Here is a 24,690-nt window from a genome sequence, read left to right on the forward strand (position 1 = left end):
TCAGCCAGTTCAGTGTCTGACTTCAGCTCAGGTCATGATCTCACAGTTCATGAGTTCAAGCCCCGCATGGGGCTCTGTGCTGACAGTTCAGAGCCTGGAGCCTGGTTCCGATTCTGTGTCTCCCTCTCTCTGTCCTTCCTCCACTTGCACTCTGTCTCTCGCTCTGTCTCAAAAATAAATAAAAGCGTTAAAAAAAAAAAAAAGAGGTCAAACAGAAAGAAATGTTTTCCTATCTTATGTAAAAACTCCTGGGGTGCCTGGCTGGCTCAGTCAGTAGAGCAAGCAACTCTTGATCTCAGGGTCATGAGTTCAAGGCCCAGTGGGGCGTTGGGCACAGAGCTTACTTGAAAAAAAAAAAAAAAAGAATAAAAACTTCTAAGCTAGGTCGTCAGGTGGCAGGGACCAGACCCCTCTGTCTTCCTCCTCCAATCTCAGTATTTGGCTTGAATCTCATGGCTCAAGATGGCTGCTTGAGTACCGGGCATCACGACTGTATTACAGCAGACAGGGCGGAGGAAGGGATCAAGAAGGGAATGCCATCTCCTCAGCAGAGGGGTTTCTAGAAGAATGCCATCTAACTTGGCAGTTCTAAGACCCACAGAGGGCCCACCAGACCCCTGAAAGGCTCACACTCTGCTCCCTGCGGTGGCATCCGGGAAAGCGAGAGCTGCAGGCCAGATGTCGGCCATTCTGCTCGTCTCCCCAGGAAGTTCCTGCAGCCATCCACGGAACACGAGAGCTGCGGGTCGCTTCCAAGGTGCCACATGCGCCGGGCCCTCCGGTGGCCCTCCTCCTTCCATCTCTTACTGGAGTCGCCCCCTCCTCCAGGCCAGAGCTTTCTCTGGTGCCCTGGGAACCCAGACCCCTGGGGACTGGGGGGAGAGGGAGGGTCCTACAGAGTTGGGTAGGAGGTAGAGATTCCAGGTAAGCCCCCCTGACCAGCACCTCCCACCACCACAGATGGACCCCACTTTCTCAAGTGTAAGAGCAGGAGCCCCGGGAAGAATTTCAATCAAATTGCTATAAAAGCCCTTGCTAGAGACAGACACATGGCAGGGGCTCAAGAAGGTAAGAACATGAACGAATGAAGGAATGAGTGAATGGAGTCGGTCAGTCAACCGATCACACAACCGTGGTGTCATTCAGCCTAACCTCTGCCGAGTTGTCACCCAGCTTTCACTTACATACTCCCAGTGACAGGGAGATCACTACTTCAAGCGCAAAATGGTTTTAGTTTTAGACTGTCCTGAGGGTAAGTCAGGTCCCCCACCTCCCGGGTTTCCCCATCAGCCCCATCCAGTCTACCTAAATGTGGGACCCAGGGCACATTTAGAATCTTTTTTATGGGATGGTACCCAAGTCTCCGTAGGCAAGGGAAGGCACAGGACCGCACAGCTGGACCTTGGAGACCACAAGTCTCCGGGTCATCTTCTTGCGTTTCAGATGAGGCTCTGACCAGAGAAGGGCTATGGCTCAACTAAGGCCACACAGCTGGCTAAGGGCTGAGCCCAGGTCAGACCCCAGATCCACCTCTCATATGTGTTCCTTCTGTGTGTTTTTGTTTTTTAATTATTTTTTTTTTTCTGGGGCGCCTGGGTGGCTCAGTCAGTTAAGCCTCCAACTTCGGCTCAAGTCGTGATCTCGCGCTTCGTGGGTTCGAGCCCCGCGTCGGGCTCTGTGCCGATAGCTGGGAGCCCGGAGCCTGCTTCGGATTCTGTGTCTCCCTCTCTCTCTCTCTCTGTCCCTCCCCGACTCATGCTCCGGCTCTCTGTCTCTCAAGAACAAATAAACATGAAAAAAGAAAGTTTAAAAATAAATAAATAAATACTTTTTTTTTCCTCATGTTTATTTATTTTTGAAAGAGAGGGAGAGACAGAATGTGAGCCGGGGAAGGGCAGAGAGAGAGGCAGACACAGAATCCGAAGCGGGCTCCAGGCTCCGAGCCGTCGGCACGGAGCCCGACGCGGGATCCGAACTCGTGCGCCGTGAAATCGCGACCGGGGCTGAAGGCGGACGCTTAACCCGCTGAGCCACCCTGGAGCACCTCGGCTGTGTTCCTTCTGAATTAATTCCACGTCTCTTCCAGGACCTCCTCCGGCCTCCCCCACCCCCTCCCCACAGCCAACCCCAGCCTACGATGCAAAGGACCCGGTTCCCTTGCACAGATGCTCACGCTGGGGAAAACCGTCTCTCATCACTGCCAGTGACAGGCACGGGGCTGGGACCTGTGGTCCGCCTGTCAGGGGCTGCTGCAGGACCCAGACCTGCAGGGTGGGCCGAAAGGCTCTTAGCCACCCCCCAGACGGGGGCCTCCCCAGAGTGGCAGACCCCCATGTGCACGCACCCGTGCGTGAGTGTGTGCGTGAGTGTGTGCCTGAACTTCCCAGAGCGAGAGGAACACAGAACAAGCTGTCCGTAAATCCTGCCGATGCGGGAAGGGTTAACCGTCACGCCCGATGCCAACAGACAGAACGCCAGTGGATTCGTTCATTTGGTTTTGTTTGTGGTTATTTTTTTTTTTACAACTTTAAATACGGAATATAAATAAATTTACATTTAAAAAATAAAAGGAAAGCCCCCAAAAATATAATCACCAACTTTACAAACTGAAGAGAGCAGATTTTGGAGGGGGGGGGGGTAAGGGGGAAAGTGCAGTGGGGTGGAGGGGAGGGAGGTGGGAGCTCAGACCCCACCCCAGGGACCCCTGGGGATCTTTTCCCTTTTCTCCCCCACTCCCAGCCCATGAGCTGGTTTCCTGGGAGGAGCCACCACGGGTGGATCTCAAAAGAATCTACTCTGGGGGGTAGCGTGCCCGGGGAGAGCGAGGGCTGCCCCCTCCCTTGGAGATTCTCTCTTGGGTTTTTCACGCCCGCCTGGAAGGGGAACTGCTTGAGCTGAGGACTCAGGAAAATAGAGGCCAGCTGGACAACGCGTGGCCTCCCCACCCAACGTGGGCTCACTCTCCTGTCCAACCACCCCAAGCCATTGGCTGGGTCGGGACACAGCCAGTCCACGTGGAACCTTCGTGTCGATTAGGAACAGGATCCCTTTCCTCAAGACATTTTAGCTCCAACTGCCAGAAAACTGTCCTAACAAATACACCAACGGGCCACGTTCTACGGCGTGAACAACGACCCCTGCACGCGGTGCCCTTGCACAGTGCGCACCCTGCACGAACCTACACGGCAGTCTCGGCCGGGCTGGGATACGAAGCGCAGGCCCCCTGCTGCCCTGACCCCTGGTCTTCGGCCTAATGGAGCAGTGAGTGGGGTTATTTACGGTCTCAGCATGGGGTCCAAGGAGTCCCTCGGTGGGTGGAGTGGACTGAAGGCCAGGACAAGAGGAAGACGCAGGGTGGAGGTAGAGAGATGAAACGGAGGAGGTGAAGGCAGGGGAGTGGAAGGAGGCAGTGAGCGCCCAGATCACCATCCATGGTGGCTCCAGAGCAAACTTCATCTCTAACCCATCTGACGGGGCACTTGGCTGCCGGGTACTCGGGCCACGCCCACCCAGAGGAGTCCACATCTTCGAAGATTTCATATACAGAAAACGAAAGGAAGCCACTATAAGCAGAGGTGACCGGGGAGGAAGAAGTGACTGGGCCTGGGCGCCGCGGGAGGATTTCTCTCCAGTCTACGGTCCAACGCGTGGTCTCAGCCACAGGAGGACGAGGCACCCTGGCCTGCCTGGGGGTGCTCCCTTCGGAGCGGGCCAGGGGTCCTGGGACCGGGCAGGCCATCCATGCCTAGAGGGCCTCAGGGCCACGTGCAGGGTTTCAGGCCAGTCCACGGCGCTCAGGTGTGACCCGGGCCAGGAGCCGGGGAAGGGAAGCTCCTCCGGTCCCCGAACGGCGATCCCATGGGTCTCTCTCACGCTTCTGTGCCACATTCTCGGGGTCAGCGGAGGAAGACAGCAATGGAGTTCAGGTCCTTCGTGTCCTTCTCGAGCTCCCGGGCAAGGCGCTGGAGGTCAATGAGGGGACCCGCTGGTGGGTGGACAGGCGCGTGGGAGGGGGGGAAGCACCATTGGCCGTCCGAATCAGGCATCGAGACAGACGGACGAGGGGAACAATATTATCACTCCAAGGACCCCATGGGGGCGATACAGCAAATACCATATTAAATAACCCTGTAGGCCAAGCAGAGGGAGACAGGGGGTCAGAGACAGCCTGGGGGCTCGGGCCCATACTCAACGCACCTCCCTTGCCAGGGCCAGGGAGCTGAGGCTGACCGGCCATCCCTGGTTTCCAGCAGCGCTCAGGGCCGGGGGAGCTGAAGTTTAGACTTCCCGTTCTCTTAGGGCATGTAGGGACACAGCTGGGCTGGGGTCCCCAAAGACCCTCACCCACCTGCCCCATGAGAAAAGTCAGCCGAAGTTGGGCGGAGGGGATCCAGGCTGAGAGCTCAGATTTTTGTATGGGGAAATACCTCTCTGCAGCCCAAGCCACAGGCCAGCGGAGAAGAAACCCCAGGGGCCTGGACCTCGGGTTCCCCGCCTGGCCTCACCTGCCCGCACGCTCCTGCAGATGCCCCTAGGCTCCGAGGGTCTCCTTCAGTGCCTTCTTGTCATGCGTGTGCTTGAACTTCTGGTGCTTCCCCTTGGGGGGCCGGCGGACTCGCACCGTCCGAATGGTCACCCGAGTCTGGGGTGTCCTGGCTGCTCGAGAGAAAGAAAGGGCTTGTCAGCAGGTGGACAGCCTCTGGAGGGAGCCATCTTAGCAGATGAGGAAACTGAGGCAGAGAGACCGGGATGTGAACGTAGGAGTCTGCCTCTGGACTCCATACTTTCAACCACTGGCCTACGGATCACAGCGCTTGTGAGCCTGGGTCAAGGTTAGCACTTAGGTCTCTTCCTCCTGAGCCCTTAGGTCGACATCCTGGAAGTGAAAGCTTTCTCCGCCAAGCTCAAGGCCCGTTTCTTCCCGGGGGCCTTCCCCAGCGATCCCAGCTCTTTGGGGCCGACACCGACCTCCCACCTCACAGACACAGGCCGCCCTGAAGCGGTCAGCCCGTCTCTGCAAACAGGCAGAGATGTAAGGATACAGGCAGGTGTCAGATGCCCCTCGGGGGAGGACATCTAGAAGGGCCATTAAAGGGCCCAGAGTCTGGGCTCCAAGGATGGGGTCATCGGCACAGGACGCGGGGCCGGGCAAAGCCTGAACAAGCGTGAGGTCGTCACGCAGCTCGCGAGTGACAGAGGAGAGTCTCGAGCCCAGGGGGTCTGACACCGGCCACCACACGGGCCACACCACCACACCGTAGCCAAGCCGCGGACGGCTGCCAGCGGTACAGTCGCGTGGGGCCAAGTTGCTGAAACTGACATGACAAGACTTTAGGTCATCTGTAGATCAGTCAGCGGAACAGGCCTTCCAAAATCTGGTTTGGAAAAGTCGCAGGAAGCAAAGGCACGTAAAAGAACCACACTCCAAACACAAAGAAGAATATGAAGTTTCCCGAATAGGAACCACGCTACGTCTTTTGGCGATTCCATGTTCCGTGATATTCCATGTTGTTCCGTGTTAATCGTAGCGATCATTTACAGCAGGTCAGTTTGAAGCTGGCCAATTATTAGTCTTCTCAGGGCGTCCGTGCCTTAGCTCGGCTCTCAGAACAGGACAAAGAGGCTAAGAGACAGCCCTGCCTTCAGGGGGCTTGTCAGATGTCTGTCCTCCGACAATAGTAAGTTACTGAGGACCAACACGTGATTTTTTTTGAATGCTCATCTAATCCTATTAACTAAAAAATTCTTGATCCTTACTGCAAACGTGCGAGGAAGAAAAGGCAGCAGGACAGTCTAAGGAACCCAGAACTAGACAAGACCTGGGTTCTGGGCAAGACTTTGTCACTGTGCAACCTTCGTTAAGTCCCTTAACCTCTCTGTGTTCCAGCAACCCCTCTAATAAGACTGAAGGACCGACTTAGAAGGTCATCTCTCTGGACTGTTCTGGTTCTCAAAGTTTTGAATTCTTTAACCAAAAGAAAATGATAAGGCAGGTAAGAGCGAGCGACTGGTGTCAGAGTGAGAGAAAAGCCCACAACAGAACTTGAGGATACCTTGATCCAGCTCTCCCCCTGCCCGGGACTGGCTGTGTGACCTTGGGCAAGACCTCAGCCTCTCTGAGCCTCAGGCACCTCTTCTGCAAAATGTGGACCAGGTATTTGCATCAGATCATTTTTTTGGTCCTTTTCGACTCAAGTCAAACTACGCCCCTGAAATTGTGAATTCACGAAATCGAAAGAGAGGAACACAGCCCCGGTTCCAAACACCCATCAGATGCCTGAACCCCATCTGTCACTTCACTGCTGCAGGATGGCCCAGTCTCTACCCACACATCTTCAACAACAGAAACTCCCTACCGCACAAGGCATGCGATTCCATCTTGGCCCCCTGACTGATCAACAGCTTTTGACACATAGAGTTCAAACCCCTCTCCAGGGGCTTTTCCCCCGCTGGTCCTGATCCCCACTGAGGGGCCATAAGGAATTAGTTTGACTTCTCACCCCCAGGACAAGTTGTCAAGTGTCTGAAGATGATGTGCGTGGAATCTTCTCTTATGTGCTCGTTCGACAAAGTAAGGGGCTGTGGTAGCAGGACAGGGATGGGGGCTGCCCTGGACAAGGTAGTCAGGGTAGACCTCTAGGAGGAGGTGACCTCTGAGCTGAGACCCAAACGAAGAGGCTTGTGAAGAGTTGAGAGAAGTGAGTTTCGGAGGGAAAGTGGCATGTGCAAAGGCCCTGAGGCGGAAACACATCTGGCCACGCAAAGAGGTCGGGTTGGCCGGGGTGGCATAAGTGAGGGGGAATGGTTGGCAACCAGGCTGGAAGGCCAACCGGGGGCTAACATCCTCACGTAAAGCTTCGGATGAATTTAAGCAGGGGTATGCCTGCTCCAACGTCCCCCCCCCACCGGCAGCTGCCACGGGAGAAGCGAGCTGCCCAGCTGAGCCGTTCGGAGGCAGACCCCGGACCAGCGCTCACCTCGCTGCTCTTGGGAGCTCCCCGGGCTTCGGGTCACGGGTCGTGCAGCCACCACCGTCTCACACTTGCACGCCAGGTGGTCCTCCAGGGTCACCGTGGCCTTCTTGAAGACTGGCCTCTTCCGCACAATCTCGATTTTTCTCACCTGGAGGACAGAACCATCGAAGTGCCTCTGGGAGACTACGCGGGGGGGGGCCGAGGGAGCCCGCCTGCCTGCTCTTCCCTCCCCAGTGTCCCCCCGCAGGGATCTTTCCTCGAAAGCGGGGCGTGGAGAGAGGCAGGGCAGACACTCTGGCCCAAACAATAGCAGGACCTTGCCCTCTACCCTTCTTGTAGCTTTTCCATCAAAACAAGCCCTCCCGACCTGGCCTCCAGCTTTGGCCGCAGCCCCCTTGGAGCTCCCAGAGAGGGAGAAAGGCATTTCCGGGTTGAGCGTAGGGCCTGCGGTGTCCCCATTCCCGGAGCGCCAGCCAAGGTCAGGGGCTATGGCAGAGGCGGGAGATGGTTGTCTGGAAGGAAGTGGGGGGGAGGCTTTATCCAGCAGGGAGGCGGGCAGGGGGAGGTCAGCTGTCAGGTGTCCATCCACAGAGCTGGAAACAGTGGGGACAGGAGATACCGTGACAGTGGGTGGTGCAGTAGAGAGTGACACTTGTGATCTCGGGCACGGGGCCCAGGCCTGGGATGGATGGTGGGCAGGGGGAAAGGCCACAGCTGACCTCAGGGAGGGGAGTATGGTGACGCAGGTGGAGCCTCTGGCAAGAGTGGGGCTCGCCAGCCGGTGCCGAGCCCTGGATGTGCGGCTCGGCCCAGCCCGAGTCGGTGTGCAGGCGAGGCGGACCCGAAGGGCACAGAAACCTCTCCGCGTGAATCAGAAGACCGCCGAGGCTTCTCTGGCCCTGCCTTGCCCAGCGTGAGACCCGGAGCTCCCCCGGGCAGCCTCTACTCTAGAATTTGCCTGGAGTCAGAGTGCACACCCGATCTTTCTAGAAAGGAGGCAGGGTTCAGCATTCTGACTCTGCTAGGGGCTGCCCCAGCTCTTGCAACGTCTGCTGCCCGGAGGGCCTCTGCCCCCCTCCTCGTGAAGGACACGGCAAGGAGCCTCAACAGGTCTGGAGGAAAACTGAGCCGCCCAGAACATTCTGAGTGCCCAACAAATGCTCGTAGACCTGTCTCTTCCGGGGACCTCTCGGGATTTCATCCTTGCAAAAGAGGCAGCACCCTTCACTAAATGTCCCACGCCTGGCCCTGCCTGGGGGTCCGCCTGTGGCTTTTGGTTACAGCGGCCTGGGTGGCCTCGAGGACTCACAGGTGGCCTCAGAGCACCTGCCCAGAGAGCGGCCTGCAGGTGGCCCTCTCTGGATGGAGCCCGGGGGCCCGCCAGGAATGCCTCTCCGCCCCTACGGAGCGAGCGACGAGCCCCCGAGGGCAGCCCCCGCCTACTGCCCGGGCCGGCGAGTGGGCTGGGCAGGGGTGGGGGTGGGCGTAGGGTGGGAGTGGGGTGCGGGCCCCCCGCGCACCTGGACAAGCCGCAGCTGCACCTGGGTGGGACGGCACTGCACGTTGCGGTTGTTACAGCAGCCGGAGCAGCGCTGCACCTCCACGCAGGGCGGCCACACCAGGAAGTTGGCGTTGGTGCGGTCTATGAGGCGCCGGGACACCTCGAACACCTCCGTGCGTGTCTTGCACTCGGCGATCATGGCTGGCTCGGCGACCGTCGGGGAACCTGAAGGGAGAGGGGGCCGCCGTCAGGAAGGTGGGCCTGCCCAGAGCCCCCACCCGGCGGCCAAGCCCAGCGGGGGCACTGCTGTCCCCCAGAAATGGCAGGCTAGGGGCGCCTGGGGGGCTCAGTCGGTTAGGCGTCCGACTTCGGCTCGGGTCACGAACTCACAGCTCGTGAGTTCGAGCCCCGCGTCGGGCTCTGTGCTGACGGCTCGGAGCCTGGCGCCTATTTTGGATTCTGTGTCTCCCTCTCTCTCTCTGCCCCTCCCCTGCTCACCCTCTGTCTCTCAAAAATAAAACATTAAGAAAATTAAAAAATAAAAAAAAGGGGTGGGCTGATCCCCAGTTCCTTCAACCCCAGGGACAGTTTTCGTGTCCTGGCTATGATCAGCCGTGGGACTTGGACAGGCTGCTGATGGCCCCTCAGCCTCAGTTTCCCCATGAGATCTACACCCCAAGAACCGCCTTAAGGATCCAGTGAGATCATTCAGAGAGTGCCGGCCTGTCGTAAATGTGGGCGTCCTTCCACCAGCCCTCGGTTTCATTCGGCTATTTCACAGGTTTATGGGCTTTACTCTTAAATCCTTGCTTCTTTCAACGCCTGTTCCCTCATCTACGTGTGACACGGGATGACAGAGCCTATACTGCACCTGCGGATCTAAGGGCTAACGTGAGTGGCCTAGAGCAAGCGTCCAGTCGACGCCGGGGCTCTGTCTTCGTTTTCATATAGAGACGCTGCCCAAATTCACAGACGGAGGAGTGGAACTCAGGCCACCGACTCTTATCTGGAGGTCCCCGAGCCACTGTCTACAGTGTTGGGGGGACTACAGGTGGGCAGAGAGGAGGAAGGGCTTAGAGCACGCACTGGCCTCCCCAGGGAAGGCTCCCACGGGACCCGGGCGGGGCCCAAGCTCTGCCTGCTGACCCAGGAGGCAGCCCTAAGCCGCGGAAGGGACACGCAGCCCACCGGGATGGCACCGGGTCCACATGAGAAGAGCAGCTGGGATCCCAGCCCTAGTTGTTGCTAGCTGTGCGACTTCGGCCACGTCTACCCCTCTCTGGGCCGCAGTTTCCAACTCGACAAGATGGGGTTAATGATATCTGTCTCTCGGGTTGAAGAAATGCGTTTAAAACCACTATACTGGGGCACCTGGGTGGCTCAGTCGGTTGAGTGTCCGACTTCGGCTCAGGTCATGATCTCACAGTCTGTGAGTTCGAGCCCCGCATCGGGCTCTGTGCTGACGGCTCGGAGCCTGGAGCCTGCTTCCGATTCTGTGCCTCCCTCTCTCTCTGCCCTTCCCTGCTCATGCTCTGTCTCTCTCTGTCTCAAAAATAAATAAAAAACATTAAAAAAAAAAAACCACTATATTTAGGAAACCGTGTGTGTTGGGGGACGGGGCGTGAGGACTCAACTCCTCGATATAGTGTCCTGAAGGACAGTTGTACTCTCTTACAGTTTAAGTCAGTCCTAAGTGCCGGACGAACGGGCAGCCCAGAGCCGTGGGCGGGCCGCCCGCCCCACGTCTCCTTCTCTGGCTCCCGCTGTTGAGAAACCACCATTCTTACCTGCAGCCTCACCTAGGCTCCTTCTCCCTCGGGATAAGCTCTCCAGCTCGCCTCCAGAATGGGATCGAGTCGAATTCAGGTCCAACTCGGCTCTGTCTTCGTCTGCAAGGCAAGGCAAGGCACAGTCGGAATGCACCCTGATAAGCGCTGGCCGGTCCGTTGGTGGGGTGGGGGCTCCCCTGGGGGCTCCGGGGTAGGCAGGAAGGTGGCCCCTTACCCGTCACTGGCACCCAACTCGAGACAACAGACTCCCTTTCCAGCTCCCTGTAAACCCGAGGGCCCTGGCTCTGGAAAGGGGCTCTCCAGGAAGCCGGGGGTGGCCGTGGGGCTCAGGAGGGGGGTGAGGCCCTGACTGCATCCCTGGCGGGCCTTCAGCCCCACTCTGGGCTCTTCGGCCACATTTTTGGACAGAACCCATGTCAGTGGAGTTAAAAATAGCCCTTCCCTTTCGCTACTGTAAAAGAACCCTCCTCAGCCTCCAGGGCAGGGCAAGGACCCAGAGCTCGGAAGGCCAGTTTCCAATGCCCCTCCGCCCAGCGTTCCCATAGGAAGTGCTGAATGGAGAAATTCCCAGAATCCCCGGGGGGACCAGCTTGCCCTGGACACAGCCCCTCTGGAGCCCCGGACAATGGCCCAGCTGAGCGGGAGAGAGGGAGGAGGGAGAGGAGCGGGGGTGAGGGCTGAAGGCAGAGAGGGGTGGGGAGCCAGCCTGCTGGGATGGGGGTGCCCGTACCCCGTGCCCTTCCCAGCCTGGGTTTTGCTCCAGCTCCCAGTGTCTCACTCACTGCGTTTGCCTCTCCCCTCTAATCTTTGGCCCCGGGTCCGCCCTACGGTCTGTTTATTCCTCAGGTGACAGTCTGAGGGGTCAGCCCTACGGTCCGTTTATTCCTCAGGGGACAGTCTACAAACTACAGCCTGGGGCGCCCTCCTCTCGGTGTCATAGCTGCTCCCTCTCTCTCGAGGCAACCAACACCACCGTGGGAGGTGAGGGCCAGACCGGAGGACTTTGAGCTCAACGCCGAATCCTGGGCAGACCCTTCTAGCTCTCTGACGGCTGAAGAGTCAGCACAGAAACCGAGGGGTGTCAGGGACAAGCTCCCGCCCCCTTCACGCAGCCCCTGGTCGCTCCTGCTGTCTCCCCTTCCTCCCGGCCCCGCCAACGCCAACGCCAAGGCTCGTGTGCCCTTCCGTGTGGGCTCCCGGGGGTTCCTGTCTGGAGGAGACCCTCCTACAAATCCTACAACCGGTGCATTTCCATCCGGCCTACTGCTCCCGCGCGTCAGCGCGTCTGTCTGTCCCTCTCGCTCCCTTCCTTTCTCCCTGCCATCTCTGGAATGTCCCTGGTGGAGAGGAGATGGGGGGAAAGATGTGCTTTGTGGCAAGGTTAAGTTGATTAGGAAAAAATAGCCACATGGTTGCCTCGAAACAGGCCCGCTATTGAAAACCTCCGTCTCCAATCCCGACCCCCACCCGGGGTGTGTAGGGCCTGAATGAGGGTGGGGGCCAAGGGCCTTGGAAAGAAACCGCAGAAGGGCTAAATTTGGAAGTTGCCCCATTGTGTTGGCCAGGGCTGGCCAGTCGGGCATGGGGTGGGGGATGTGGGAGACGTCGGGTGGGGGGCCGAGTGAACAATAGGTGGGCCCAGCTGGGGCCCCCTCCCGCCTGCCTCGCCAGCCCCCGGCACAGGCGGGTTTGAAAGGGCCCGGGAATGCTTTTGAGAGGGAGCCAGGGGCCCAACGGGGAGAGGAAACAAAGACAGGAAATGCTGTCCCCCGTAGATAGGAGTCTGGGCAAGGATTACAAAGTGACAAAGAGACAAAACCCTAGAGGGAAGGAGAGCTGGGGGTGCAGGGGGGGCGCTGACCGGGGCTCCAGGGAACAGGCCAGAGGTTAGAATAGAATGGAATTTGCTCTGAAGACAGCGTTTATAAATACATTCCTGACCCAGCCCGCCAGCCCGGCCACGTGTGTGCCACCAAGCACGTGCCCATTCGCTGAGGGCACTCTCGGGCGAGGGCAGGGTTGCCCGCTGGTCTGGGCCAGGTGTCCCCAGGAGACCTTACAGACCGGGCCCCCGGCCAGAGGGGCAGGGAGATGGCTCCTTCGGCACCACCCTTCCTGGCCGAGGCCACACCTGGATACACATTCGGCGTGTGCCCCAGGCACCTTCTCCCTGCCCCCCTCCTCCTGGCACCCGACCCCGTGCGCCAAGCCAAGGCAGAGCCACATGTGGGTGCTTCTCCCGCCACGCCCCACGTCCCGAGTACCAACCCATCCACCTACTCAGCCCTGCCCTGGACAGGTGTGGCCACGCCCTCCCTGGGCTGCCACAGGCCTCTAGTTACCTGGAAGTCAAGGAAGACAGGACGCCCCATGCCCTGCCCCTCGCGGCTCCCCAGGATTCAGTGGGGGCCCAGAGCACCGAACAAGGATTCAATTTACCTACGGAGTCTCCGTGTAGCAGGCGCTGGAGGTCATCGAAGGAGCGGATTGAGTGGTCACTCAGCATCTTGTAGAGTTCCTCGGGAATGGGGTCCCCCTGCCAGGGAGACACCATGGGGCCAAGTGAGCCAGGAGTGAGGGCTTTCCAGCCACGGCCCTCCAGCCCGCCACACACACACACACACACACACACACATACACGCGCGCGCGCGCGCGCGCGCACGCACCCTCCTATGGAAAACTCCCACAAGGACGGCCAGGATGGGGGCGCGGGCAGGGGGCGGATTCCAAGCCTGACACCCGGAAGCACAAAGGTCTAGGGGCCGGGACCTGCTGAAGCCTCGAAGAGCCAGGTCACAAGCTCACCCCACCCCCCCAGACACGAAGCCCAGCTTGCTCTGACTTAGATCGGACTACGTACACATCTGTCTCCCGCATCACAACCCCTGGAGACTCTTTGCCTCCACACGTGACAGCCAATGACAGCCAGCATTTGTCGGACGAGATCTAATTTACCCCCACTTTACAGATGAGAAAACAGAGTCGTAACAGCCAATCAGCAGCAGAAGCTGCATTCAAACCCAAGGCTTTCTGACGGAAGGACCTGTACTCCAGCCTCCTGGGTCCGTGAGGTATTTCTAAATGCTTGCAGAGTTGGACAGTCTCAGGAGGCCACAGGTACTAATATCTCTATTTAGTCTCTTGCTCACAAGAGGAGAGGAGGGAATCCTCAGTTAGAGACGGGAAACCTGAAAGCTAACCCATGCCCCATGCCCAACCAAACCCTATTTTTAGAGCCCCTCTGGCCTGTTACCAAAAACACTTGAAACTTAATAAGTGCTTTAACAGGCCCCACTCGGAGCCGGGCTTCCTCCAGGGAAACCACAGGCCCCACAACAACATGAGAGCAGCCTGATAGGAAGGTCACGGCCACGTCCCTCATGGTCCACGAGGGGCTGAGGGAGACCTGAGGGGCTGGTGCGGCAGGACTTGAGAAGGAGTGCACAGTCTGGACACCCAGTGCCTTGGGGCAAGGGAGGTGTATGAATGAGACGCTGCTTTGTGTACAAACCCACACCCGTGGAGAAACACACACACACACACACACACACACACACACACACACACACAGGAAGGCATGGTCTTGTAGAAGGAGCCCTGGAGGGGGCGCCGGCAGACTTGACTTACTGAGGTTCAACAACTCTGTGCCTCAGTTTCCCTGGATAAGGAAGCGGGAGCTTCTGCACTAGTCAGTTCTTGGAACGTTCCAAGGACTGGAGTCCTCGCTGGCTTTGCACAGGCCAAGTCCCTGCCCGACAGGGGGGAGGAGGTCATCTACCCCATGGCCAGCCCCCGGGGGCTCTCCCCACCAGCTCTGTTAGGAGCTTTGTGATGGATCAGTTTCTGACTCCCCCAAAGCTCTGTTTCCTCAACAGTTAGCATGATGTCTGGGAACAGCTCGGCCAGGGGTTCTGCCATGCCCATCCAGCTCTGGCCACCCAAGTCGGCCTTGGAGCCACAAGACGCAGGGTGGAGTGTGGATATGACTGCTTCTAAAACGAATTCCTTGACGGGGCACCTGGCGGCTCAGTCCGTTGAGCTTCCGACTTCGGCTCAGGTCATGATCTCACGGTTCGTGGGCTCGAGCCCCGCGTCAGGCTCTGTGCTGACAGCTCAGAGCCTGGAGGCTGCTTCCAATTCCGTGTCTCCCTCTCTCTCCGCCCCTCCCCCGCTCACGATCTGCCTCTCTGTCTCTCAAAAACGAATACATGTTAAAAGAAGATTTTTAAAATGAATTCCTTGAAACCCCTGAGCTCAGCTTTTTCATGTGAGTGTGGCACTTATAATCCTGCCTGGCGTCTCGGGCTGTTGGGAGGTTCAAAGAGAAGAAAGGTTGGGGGCCTCGAGTAAGCTTGGCCGGGAGCTGGGGTCTTTCCTTCAGGGTCCACGGCTATGAAGCTGGGGCTGCATAAATGAGGGGGGAAAGGGACATCTTACGTGCCTTCCCTACCTCCGCCACGCTCTGCCTCCTCCGACTCCCAGAGAGAGACCCTGGGTGTCTCCAAATGTGGACACAGCGCCCTCCCCGCAGTACGGAAGGCAGGTGGCCGGTCCCCACTTAAGAGGGAGGCAGACTACGTCCCCTGAGGGGACTATCAAATGCAGAGAGCTAGATGCTACCCTTGTACCCTACTAACTGCCCCATGACCTCAGGCTGGTCACTGCCCCTCTCTGGTCCTGGCTCTCGTCTGTGAACCAAGGGGTTGAAGACATTTGACTCCGTCCTAATTCTGCCTGGGGTGGCAGGAGAAGCAGCAGAGGAAAGCTGAGGGTGGGGGTGCCCAGCCAGGTCTCCAAGCTGTCTGTGCGGTGACGATGCAATTAACCTCCCAGGAGGGGGGCCCAAGCACCCCAAGTGCCATGCCGCATTCCTGCCAAGAACTCCCTGTCCACTGGAGAGCATGCACGAAGGACTCTCTCCTTCTCCCTGGGGTTCTCTCCTGTATGATTCTCCCACCTCCTCCCCCAGGAAGACCGCCTGGGATATTTGCCCCCACCCCCTAAGCAAACTGCCTCCTAAAGAAAGAGTCCACTTTATTCTAAGCAGAGAGGCCATCCCTGCACCTGTTTCCAGTAAGCTGGCCACTAGATGCCCAGAACTCGCTAAGGGCCCCCTGGATTTGAGAATAATAACACAGCTTTTATTAAGTGCTGACATGAGCCAGGCACTGAGCGGAAATGCTGTGCTAACCACCAATGCCAAGCGGCTGGCCCTGTTGTGATCCCCATCTTCCAGATGAGGAAGCTAAAGGCTTAGAGAAATGCAGTCAGGGGCTACAGGTCTATACGCAGTGGCAGAGCCGCGCCCCTCCCTCCTCCAGCCCACCACGGAGCTTTCTGGCATCAGATGTCGCAGAGCAGCGGTCGGTTCTCAACCAGGCGCTAGCGGGTCCTCAGGAGACACTGGCCGTGGCTGAGGCACTTTCGGTGGTCACCCCTAGAGGGGCACCACTGGCCTCTGGCAGGTGGTGGCCAGGGATGTTGCTGAACATCCTACGACGCACAGGACGGCCTTCCGCAAGAAAGAATTATCTGGCCCGAGATGTCAACAACTCTGTAGTACAGGAAAGAGCAGGGACTTCAGCTGCCCAGGAGACCTGGCCTCTTGGCATTAAGCCTTTTAACAACCTGAAACCTGATAAAGCTTCTGTAGCTTTTAAACGGGGCTAAAATAAGACGCGACTGGTGTCACCGGGAGGCGGAGTCGCACCTAGCCAAGCAGCCAGCAAATAACGGGTACTTAATGAAATGTCGCTGTGGCCAATTCCGTCCTTCAGTGCGGCTCCTGTGAGGGCAGCAGCGAGCAGCCCACACACGCCCAGGGCCAGCAATGCAGGGCATTTTTGAGGATGACAATTGGTGGGTGGAGAGCCGCCCTGCCAGGGGCGAAGCGTAGGGCTTCGCATTATCCCCTGTGCTGGGCCCACAGGAAATGGCCCCCAGGCCCCCACTGGCACTGCCTGGGGCCTCGTGAGCCGGCGGGTCCCTTCCGGGGCCGGGGGTGGGGAAATTCAGCCTGTGGTCAGCTCCAGGATGAGCCGCCCCGGGGGAGACTCGCAGGGGCACCTGCTTGGGGTCAGAGGCTCTGCTCGGCAGGGGGAGGGCGAGCCACCGGGAGCCCCGTTTTCCTGGGCACGGGTTCTAAAAGCCTGTTTAGGCGGGCAGGGAGGGAAAAGAGGCATGGCATACGGATGAGGCTGCCCAGATCCCAGGCCTGGGGTTCCTGACCGGGCAAGGGCGTGGTGAGAAGCCGCTGGGGCACAGCCAAGGCAAAGAGCCTCCTCCCCGCCCCACCCCACCCCCAACACCAGCTGCAGGAGGGCACGAGCTAGCGTGAGGCCAGGTGACTTACCTGCTCCCAACCAGGCTGGCAGATCAAAGGGGCTTGGACCCCACCCTCCCCCAGGGCCGCAGCTGCACACACAGAGACAGACGCAGGCTGCGCTCCACTCCGCTGAGGGAGAGGACACTGGCACAGCCCAAGCAACCAGGGGCGTTGTCTGGGTCTGGCGCAGAGAGAAGCCGACAAGGCCTCGGAGCGCCCGCCTGCCTGACAGTCTCGGGCCTGATTTAGATTCCACGCCAAAGCCAAGCCCTTTGAAGAAGCCTTTTCTGGGCAGACCACAGAAGCCATTTAGAACCAGACTTCCCCACCTAGCATTTCCCTTCTCTATTGCTCCTGGGACCCTCCCACCCCTCCTGAAGGTCAGCCCGGCCCCACACTGGAGCAGAAAAACTGTCAGGGCTTCCAGAAGGGCCAGGGCAGCAATTACAACCCCTGGAGCCCGTGGCAGCCACTGCCTCTGGGGCAGGAATCTGCGATTTCCAGAGACGCTAGTTAATTCTGCTGCTCCTGGCGAACCGTGAACGTAATCAACCTTCGCGTGTTTGGGGGCGCCCGAAACCGAGGCCCAGCTCAAGATACACGGGATCTCTGCAGTCTGATTTTCCTTCTGTTTCTTCCTCTGGCCTATCCAATCTTGGCAGTGCAAGTCCCAAGAAGAGAAAAGAAAGACAAGCCTCTCTCTCAAGATTGGGGGGGGGGGGCGCTCCAATGAGGATGCCTGCGGGAGGGCAGAGTAGCCGGTGCTGCCCTGGGGGCCAGGACTCAATGAGGGCATGTTTATAAAGCACTTAGCAAGCGCTAAACACATGTCTGGTCCTTCCTCCTCACCGCTCCCCCACTCCCCCCCACCCACTGTCCTTCCCACAAATATTTATAGATTATCCACCTTGGACCAGGCACCGTTCCAGGAATGGGAGACAGTAGTGACTGAGACAAACCCTCTAGTGGAGTTCAGACTAGTGAGGAAAACAGATAATAACTGACTCAACCAGAAAATGAAATAGCTGTCCTAGAAAGGGCACTGGGGGGGGGGGAGGAGTGGGGGGCAATGGGCAAGTGAGAGAAGACGGAGAAGGATCTAGGAAGCCCCCGGCAAACACGTCTTTACCACTCTCGCCACTCCCCGCATCAACCTCCCCCCCATACAAGCACCCCATTCGAGGGTCTGCACCAGAGCCTGGAAATTCAGCTTGGTCCTAAACCCGCAGACGCTTCTAGGGCTGGGAGATGCCAGCAAGTCGGTCTCCGAGCACCTAAGGCCATTAGCAAACCAGGAAGGAGCTGGGTGGTAAAGGGCTGCCAGGCCCCTTCCCTCCTTCCGGGCAGAAGGGTGCTAAGACATCACATGACAGCGGAGTGAGCCTCCCGGAAGCCAGATCAGCTGATGGGAGATGGGACCTCCTAGGCCTCCGCAGACCCTCTGCCAGGCCCTGCATCAGAGCGCCCACCCCTCCTCCCCAGCTGCCCAGGCCTCTACCTGAGGCTCAGGCCCCGGACAAGGCCAGCCCCAAGGCCACCTCCACCAGCAAGCTCTCTCGGAGCCTCCCGTCGTCCCCGACTGGCCCTCAAGTGGATGGGTTTTCCCTTTAGGGCTCCTCCCCCAGAGCCTCCTGAGGCCAACCGACCGCTCAGCAGGAACGTGCTTCGGAAACTGCAAAGCACCACACAATTGTGGGTTCCCGAGGGAGCCCGTGTCCCAGGACGCTGGGAGTCAAGTGAGGAGAAAGGCACCAGCTTCCGTGCCATAGGGTCCCCCCAAACACACTCACCCACGGAGTTGGGGAAAAGGAGGAGGAAGTGCTGAACGAAGCTGGAAATGGCGAGGGCAGGCGCCCCGGGAAAGCCTCATCCAGCTGTCACCCGGCTTCTCTAGAGCCCGCGGGGATCAGCAAAGACACAACAGCTAGGGGGGAGCCCCCTCGGCGGCTCAGGGTCCTCCAGTCTTGGAGGTTCAAAGAAGGGCTTATTTGAAGAGAGAAATGTTCCAGACATCAGAGCGCCCCCCCCCCCCCGTTGCGTCAACACCATTTTCTGCCACCTGGGGGGTGGTTAAAAAAAAAAAAATCCGCCGAGGGATAATGCTTGAGGGGCGTCAAGCTGACCCGAGCAGGCAAAAAACAGTGGGTGCTATGGAGCCAGGACCTGCTGGGAGGGTCCCTGTCTCCCCTCCCTGTTAGTGCCCAGCAAGGAAATGGGGTCACCACCGAGGTGATGAGGTTCCAGGGCCCACGGTAGGCCCACCTGTTGCACGGGGGGTGGGAACCCGCTGCTGGGCGTCTAGGGGCCTTGCGTGCCCGTGTGCGTGCGTGGGTGGGCGCGCACGTGTGTTCAGGCCGCGTGTTCGGGGGCCGTGCGTACGTGTGTGTGCGGTGCGCGCGCGTGTGCCCCGCGTGTGCACGGGCGTGGCGGCGGCGGCGGGCGCGCGACCCGGCCGCGGTAGTGCGTGCCCGTCGCTCTGCGCGCCCGCCCGCCCGCCGGAGCGCAGCATCGCCTCCGGCCAAGAGTGTGCATGCGTGGGGTGAGTGAGCGAGTCCGGGGGCCGGGCGGGGTGGGCTGCGGAGAGCAGCGGCGGGGGCGCCGCCGTTCCCAGGACGCCCTGGCACCGGGCCCAGCCCCCCAGGCCCCGCGGCGAGGCGAGGCGAGGCGAGGCGGCAGCTGGGGCCGGCCGGCGCCCCCCTCCCCAACAGCTGGCCGCGGCCCGGGGGGCTGCGGAGAGGAGGGGAGGGGGCGTCGGGAGGGGCCTGCAGGCTGCCGGGCCGAGAGCCCCGCGGCCTCCCTCCCGGGTGCGGACCGCGGGGGGTTGGCCGCGGAAGGGCGGGGCCCCAGGGCGGGCGGCCGGCGGCCCTCGAGGAGCCCCGAGAACAAAAGGAGACGGCGACGGCTCCTCTGTGGTCAAAACAACCTGCGCTGGCGGCGGCCCAAGGTCTGGCCGCGGCCTCGGAGCCCTTCGCCTTAACCCCTTCGCCGCCGCCGCCTCCTTCCTGCGCCTCGCTGGACGCCCGGCGGGGTGGTGGGGGGGGGGGCGGCCCTCCTCGCGAGCGGGCGAGGTGCGGGCTCCCGGCCGCGCGGAGGCGGGACGGGACCCAGGCACGCCGCGCTCCCGGCCGCGCTCTCCTCCCCTCCACCTCGCGCTTCCTCCCTGCCCCGCCCCCTTTCCCACCTGGATTCCGGGTGGACTTGCCAACTCACTGCTACGTGAGGCTGGGAGGGGTGGGGGGGTGGGGGTTACAGATCCGACCTAATAGCTCCCGCAGACGTTTTTACACCCCACCTGCCTTGCGGCTACGCTTTCACAGGCGCGCTCCGCACCCTGCAAGCGGGGGAGAGAGGCGCTTGCCCTCGCAGGGCGCGGGCGCAGGTTTGGCGGGGCCTGGGGCACACACCCGCCCCGAGGGCTGGATTTCTTAAAAGCCTCTACTCCTCCCCCAGTTCCCGAGTGCCCGAAACCTCTGTCTCTCGGCAGCCCCCGCGCCCAAGGCGCCAGCTGCTGCTGGACTCCGCTCCGGGGCGGGCAAGCCCTGCGCTGGCCCGAGGGCGCCCGTCCCGACCGGGAGCCGGAGCCAGGGTGGGGAGGCAACCGCCCGCGCAAGGTTGGCGTGGCTGCCACCGGTACGCGAGCTCGCACCTCCCGTGCAAGCCGGGTCCTGGACGGAACCTAGGCTGGAACCGAAGTGGGCTCGGGAGAACGCGCTGGCCTCTGCACCCTCGGCACCACCCCCACTCTCTCTCCCTTCAGGTTCCTGAGGGGTGGGGGACAGGGCCACACACACGCTCCCCCGACGCTAAAAGGGCCGGAGATCTGGGATCGCCCATGGGAAAGCAAGCCACCCCCGCCCCCTCCCCTCAGAGCCTGGCACCTCCCGCACCTCGCGTCCCAGCCCTCGGAGGTCACCTAGCGCCCGGCGCTAGGCCCGTGGGCTGCAAGGGTCCAAAGTTCACTGCAGGGAGGGGAGGGGGCGGCCGGGGGGTGAGGGTGGGCGTAATGAATGAAGCGAACCGGCCCCAGCCGCCGTCGCAACTCACCTCGGCGCTGACCAGACGCAGGTAGCAGCAGAGAGACAGGAAGAGCGCCCAGCAGCGATTCATGCCGACTCCGGGCCCGGCCCCGCGGGGCCCCGGACGCGTGGACCGAGCGCGCCGCCCCCGCGGCCAGGGTGGGGGGCGGGGGCTGGGGAAGGAGGTGGGCTCGGCTCGGGTCTGCGGCGATCAGGCGCTCAGGCCGCTGCAGCCGCCGCCGCGGCTCACCCGCATGGCCCCCGGGCGCCGCCGCCCCCGGCCCCGGCTCCGTCGTTGGGGGGCTGGGGAGGGCCTGGGCGCGGGACCAGGGTCCGCGGCCGCTACCTGGGCGGATCCCGAGCCCGAGCGAGCATCCACGGCCGGGGGTCTGCGTCGCGAACCAGCCGAGGCGTCTAGCCGTGTGGGGGCGCCCAGGGGACTCCAACCTCCAAGAGGAAAAAGAACACGGCAGCCGATGGTTCGTCTTCACTCGCCGACTATAGGCGTTTTCCTCTGCCCGCTGGCTTAGCTTTTTTGCAACATTTTCTAGAAAGGCCCCCGAAGTCGGAAAGTGCAGAGCCGGGCACCTCACGGCCAAAGTCTCCCCCAAAAAACTTTTTCCAAAGTTGGCTCTGCAGCGGCGGCCCGAGTACCCGGGCAGGGAGAGGTGCAAACTCCCGCCCGGGCCGGGTGGGGGGGGCCGGAGCGTGTGCGCCTTGGCGCGGGGCCCGGGCGGCGGGCACGGCTGCTCCGCGCTCGCGGCGTGCCCGCTGCGCGCAGTGCCGGGCGCGGCAGACAGGTGGACGCGGCGCGAGTCCGTCGGTCCGTCTGTCTGCGCGCTCGCCGCTCTGGGCGTCCTCTGCGGGCTGTGAGCTGCGGCTGCTCCGGCTTCTCTTTGCAGCGAGGCTGGAGGGTGGGCCTTTTTTTTCCCCCCCTTGTTGCGCGTGTGTGTATGCGTGTGTGCGCAAAATATCGCAATCTCGGAAATGAAAGATGGGCGCTGGCGGCCAGAGGGGAGCCCTCGGGGAGGCAGCGGGGGAGGCTGCGGGCGCGCGGGGAGACAGGCGGGCTGCTCCCGGCGGCAGGAGGAGAAGTTGCCACCCTTTCAGCTGTTCCGGCCTTTATAAAGGAGAAGGGAGAGTGCTAGAGGTGGGTGGAGACTGCCTTTCCTCTTCTGGCCGAGAGTCAGCACCGGGAAGAGGGGGGGGAGCTCCGGGAGGGCCTGAGGCGGGGGCGGGGCGCTCAGGGGTCTCTGAGAGCTCCGCAGCCCCTCCGGCCGGGAGCCCGGCCCTGGCGAAGGGAGAACTAGGGGCGACTGAGCGCCCCGCCCCTTAGCACAGTGACCGTGGCCTGATTTCTAGCCCACGTGGTTGGGGAGTCGTCTGCAGGGCCGCCGCCAGGACTCCAGACCCGCAGCCCCAAGGACGGCATTTGCATCCCGGCACAGGCATAGGGGGCGAAGGACTCCGGCTCTGCAGCTCGGTTCGCATCCCGCCCTGGCGCTGAGTAGCTGGGTCACCTTGGGCAAGTCACTTCCTCTCGGTGCTCTTCCGTCTAGTCTCCAAGCGGGGTAGGGTTATTGCGAGGACTTCATGCCCGAGAGGCCAAAAGGCACCCAGCCCCAAGCCAGCCGCACCGACCCCACAGCCGGCACCATTCAGCTGAAAGCTGGGCCCGTGTCTCCGCCTCCTAGCTGGTTGCCTGGCACACAACGGGCGCTGCCAGCATTGGCTGGATTTGAATTTGTTGAACTGCAAAGTCACACAAATCCCCACAACCCTGCCGCATCCTTGCAGGGCGGCCATCACGGCTCCTGCAGCCACCCTCCTGTTTACTCCGCCCTCGGCCCCCAGGTTTGGGGACCCGGGGAGGGGGGGGCGGGGCACCCACGCCAGCGTTCACACGGTTAACGCCTTCCGCCCCCAGCTCCTCCGAGAGCTGCCTGCCGTGTCCCTGCCTTCAGCAGTCACACGGTCACAGTCACAGAGTCACACGCGCGCACGCCGAGCCCCGCACCCACCACGGGACCCGCAGGCTCCCTGCATCGCCCGGCTCCTGGCTCTAGGACACCTTTATCCGGTCCCCTTGCAATGTCCCCGTCGTCTGCCCTTTGGACCCCACACATCCCTTTGGGATGCCAGCCTGCTCCTCGCACCTCGGACACGGAGACAGGCACCCCGCTGTCTCTTCATAAGCCATCTTCTTGGACCTAAGCGAGGGTGGCGCAGAGGAGGGAGGACTTCCCAGACGGGCCTCTTTACAGACAGCCACAAGCACCCACCCTCCGCCCGGTACCACCTAGGCAGCAGTGGCCGAGAGGTAGGCTGCGGGCAGGTCACCTTGGTTCAAATCCCGGTGTGGCCCCTTGCTGGCCAAGTGTCCCTGGGAAGCTTAACCTCTCGCTACCGTGGTTGCCTCTGCTATAAACTGGAAATAAATCTCCTACTGGAGGGAGAGGAGGATTTCAAGGAGGCATGGGGAAATTTTAGTGGCAATAGGAATGTTTGTCAGCTTTGCTGGTAATGATGAGTTTACGGGGATATACGCATGTCAGAACTGATACGTGCAGAGTTTATTGTACCTCGATACGGTTGCAGAATTTTCAACTACCTCATACAGTGGTCTGGAGGCTCCGATGAGACAATCCATCTGGAAGGACTGAGCACGACGCCTGGCACATGGAGTGCATCGTTCCTTCAACACAGATTTTTGACTGTTCCCTGGTAGCCGGGCGCTCTTCCAGGCATGGGGGGGGGGGGACCGCGCAATGCTAACGCGGGCTTCTGGCCTGGAGGAGTCCCGATCCAGAAGATCATAGAAGATCTGTCTGGTCATCCAGACAGATGCATAAACAGATAAATTAGGAGACAGGGTGACAAGGGAGATTGGGGCGTGGGGTGCGAAGATAATCCCAGAACACAAAACGGGAAGCCTGAAGACTTAGAGAGAAAACCACGGGGCCGCTAGGTGATGTTGCCCTTGATCTTCTGTATCCTTGTCTATAAAAGAGGTGAGAATAGTGAGGTGACTGTGTAGCAGGCAGTGTTCTTACGCTGCACGTAGCGTTTCAGTGCTCCCGCGAGGGGTGTTGCTCCTCTCTTACAAATGGGGAGGGTGAAGCCCAGAGACGTTAAGCAGTTTGTTCAGGGTCACACAGCCGGTAAGCGATAGAGCCTGGACCTAAACCCACGTGTTCCAGCTGCAGAGCCCACACGCCTAAGCCACCATGCTGTGCTGCCTCCTGGCAGGTGACGGCTGACGATGATAATCGTGACACATCTTACACAGGGCTGTTGTGAACACCAGACGCGTTAATATACGTACAAGGGCTTTGCCGGCTGACGGGGCTGTGCCCATAGGAGTTCTGACTGACACACGAAGGGCCATAGGGGCGCAAAGGAGGGAGCGCACAGCTCAGCCTCAGGGAAGGGGTGCAAAGCGGGCTGGCTCCTGGGAGCGGCATCACTGAGCGCCTACTGTATGCCAGCCCTGTGTGGAAATGTAATAAAGGAGACCCGGAGCTGGCACTCTGGGACCTCCCAGGCTCTCGAGTGAGATGGACATACTCGGGACAATCCAGATGTCTTTGTGCACTGTTAGAAGTGGCAGGACAGGACAGGATAGCAGAGGCCGCAGGGACCACATGGCACCTGGTCTGAACGCCATGTACCCTTTCCTGTACCTTCTCCTTGCAGTCGCCATGACCGCGTGGGCGTCTTTCCACACAAGCGGTTCTCTAAAGAACACCTCCTCCTCTTCCTCCTATGAGACTCCACTTAGCACCTCCTCCAGGAAGCCCCCTGCGCTTGGTGCTGGCTTTCGGTTCCCACAGCACGTGCCCCGTGGTATTGTCACTGCCCGTTTATCGATCTAGCACTAGACTGAGATCCAGGTGAACGAGGACCTCATTCCAGCTCCCACAATACAGCAGTTGCTCAATAAATGTCTGCCAAATGAATGGATCAGTGAGTAGAAATCTTGCCTCTTTCTTCCTCTTGAGTCCTGGCCTTTTGGTGCAAAGATGCCAGGCCCTGCGTGAGGGGTGGAAAGAGTTGGGGAGGGGGCTTGTAAGATGAGCCCCTA

The 24,690-nt window shown here is 60.4% G+C and overlaps 1 protein-coding gene across 1 annotated transcript; it reads right to left on the reverse strand.

Annotated features, from left to right (window-relative positions):
• Nucleotides 1–2,141: 2,141 nt before the first annotated feature.
• On the reverse strand, nt 2,142–20,785 carry PDGFB (platelet derived growth factor subunit B). Its single transcript, XM_047066990.1, has 7 exons — nt 20,635–20,785; nt 12,705–12,801; nt 10,263–10,364; nt 8,495–8,700; nt 6,978–7,122; nt 4,506–4,656; nt 2,142–4,128 (listed from the first exon to the last, which is right to left on the reverse strand). The coding sequence occupies exons 1-6, from the start codon at nt 20,695–20,697 to the stop codon at nt 4,532–4,534; spliced, it is 738 nt and encodes a 245-aa protein (XP_046922946.1). The 5' UTR covers nt 20,698–20,785; the 3' UTR covers nt 2,142–4,128; nt 4,506–4,531.
• Nucleotides 20,786–24,690: the final 3,905 nt, after the last annotated feature.

Source organism: Lynx rufus, unplaced genomic scaffold (genome assembly GCF_022079265.1).
Source record: "Lynx rufus isolate CCGP_SWC_20201006 ecotype Redwood Valley unplaced genomic scaffold, mLynRuf1.p SCAF_7, whole genome shotgun sequence".
NCBI lineage: Eukaryota > Metazoa > Chordata > Mammalia > Carnivora > Felidae > Lynx > Lynx rufus.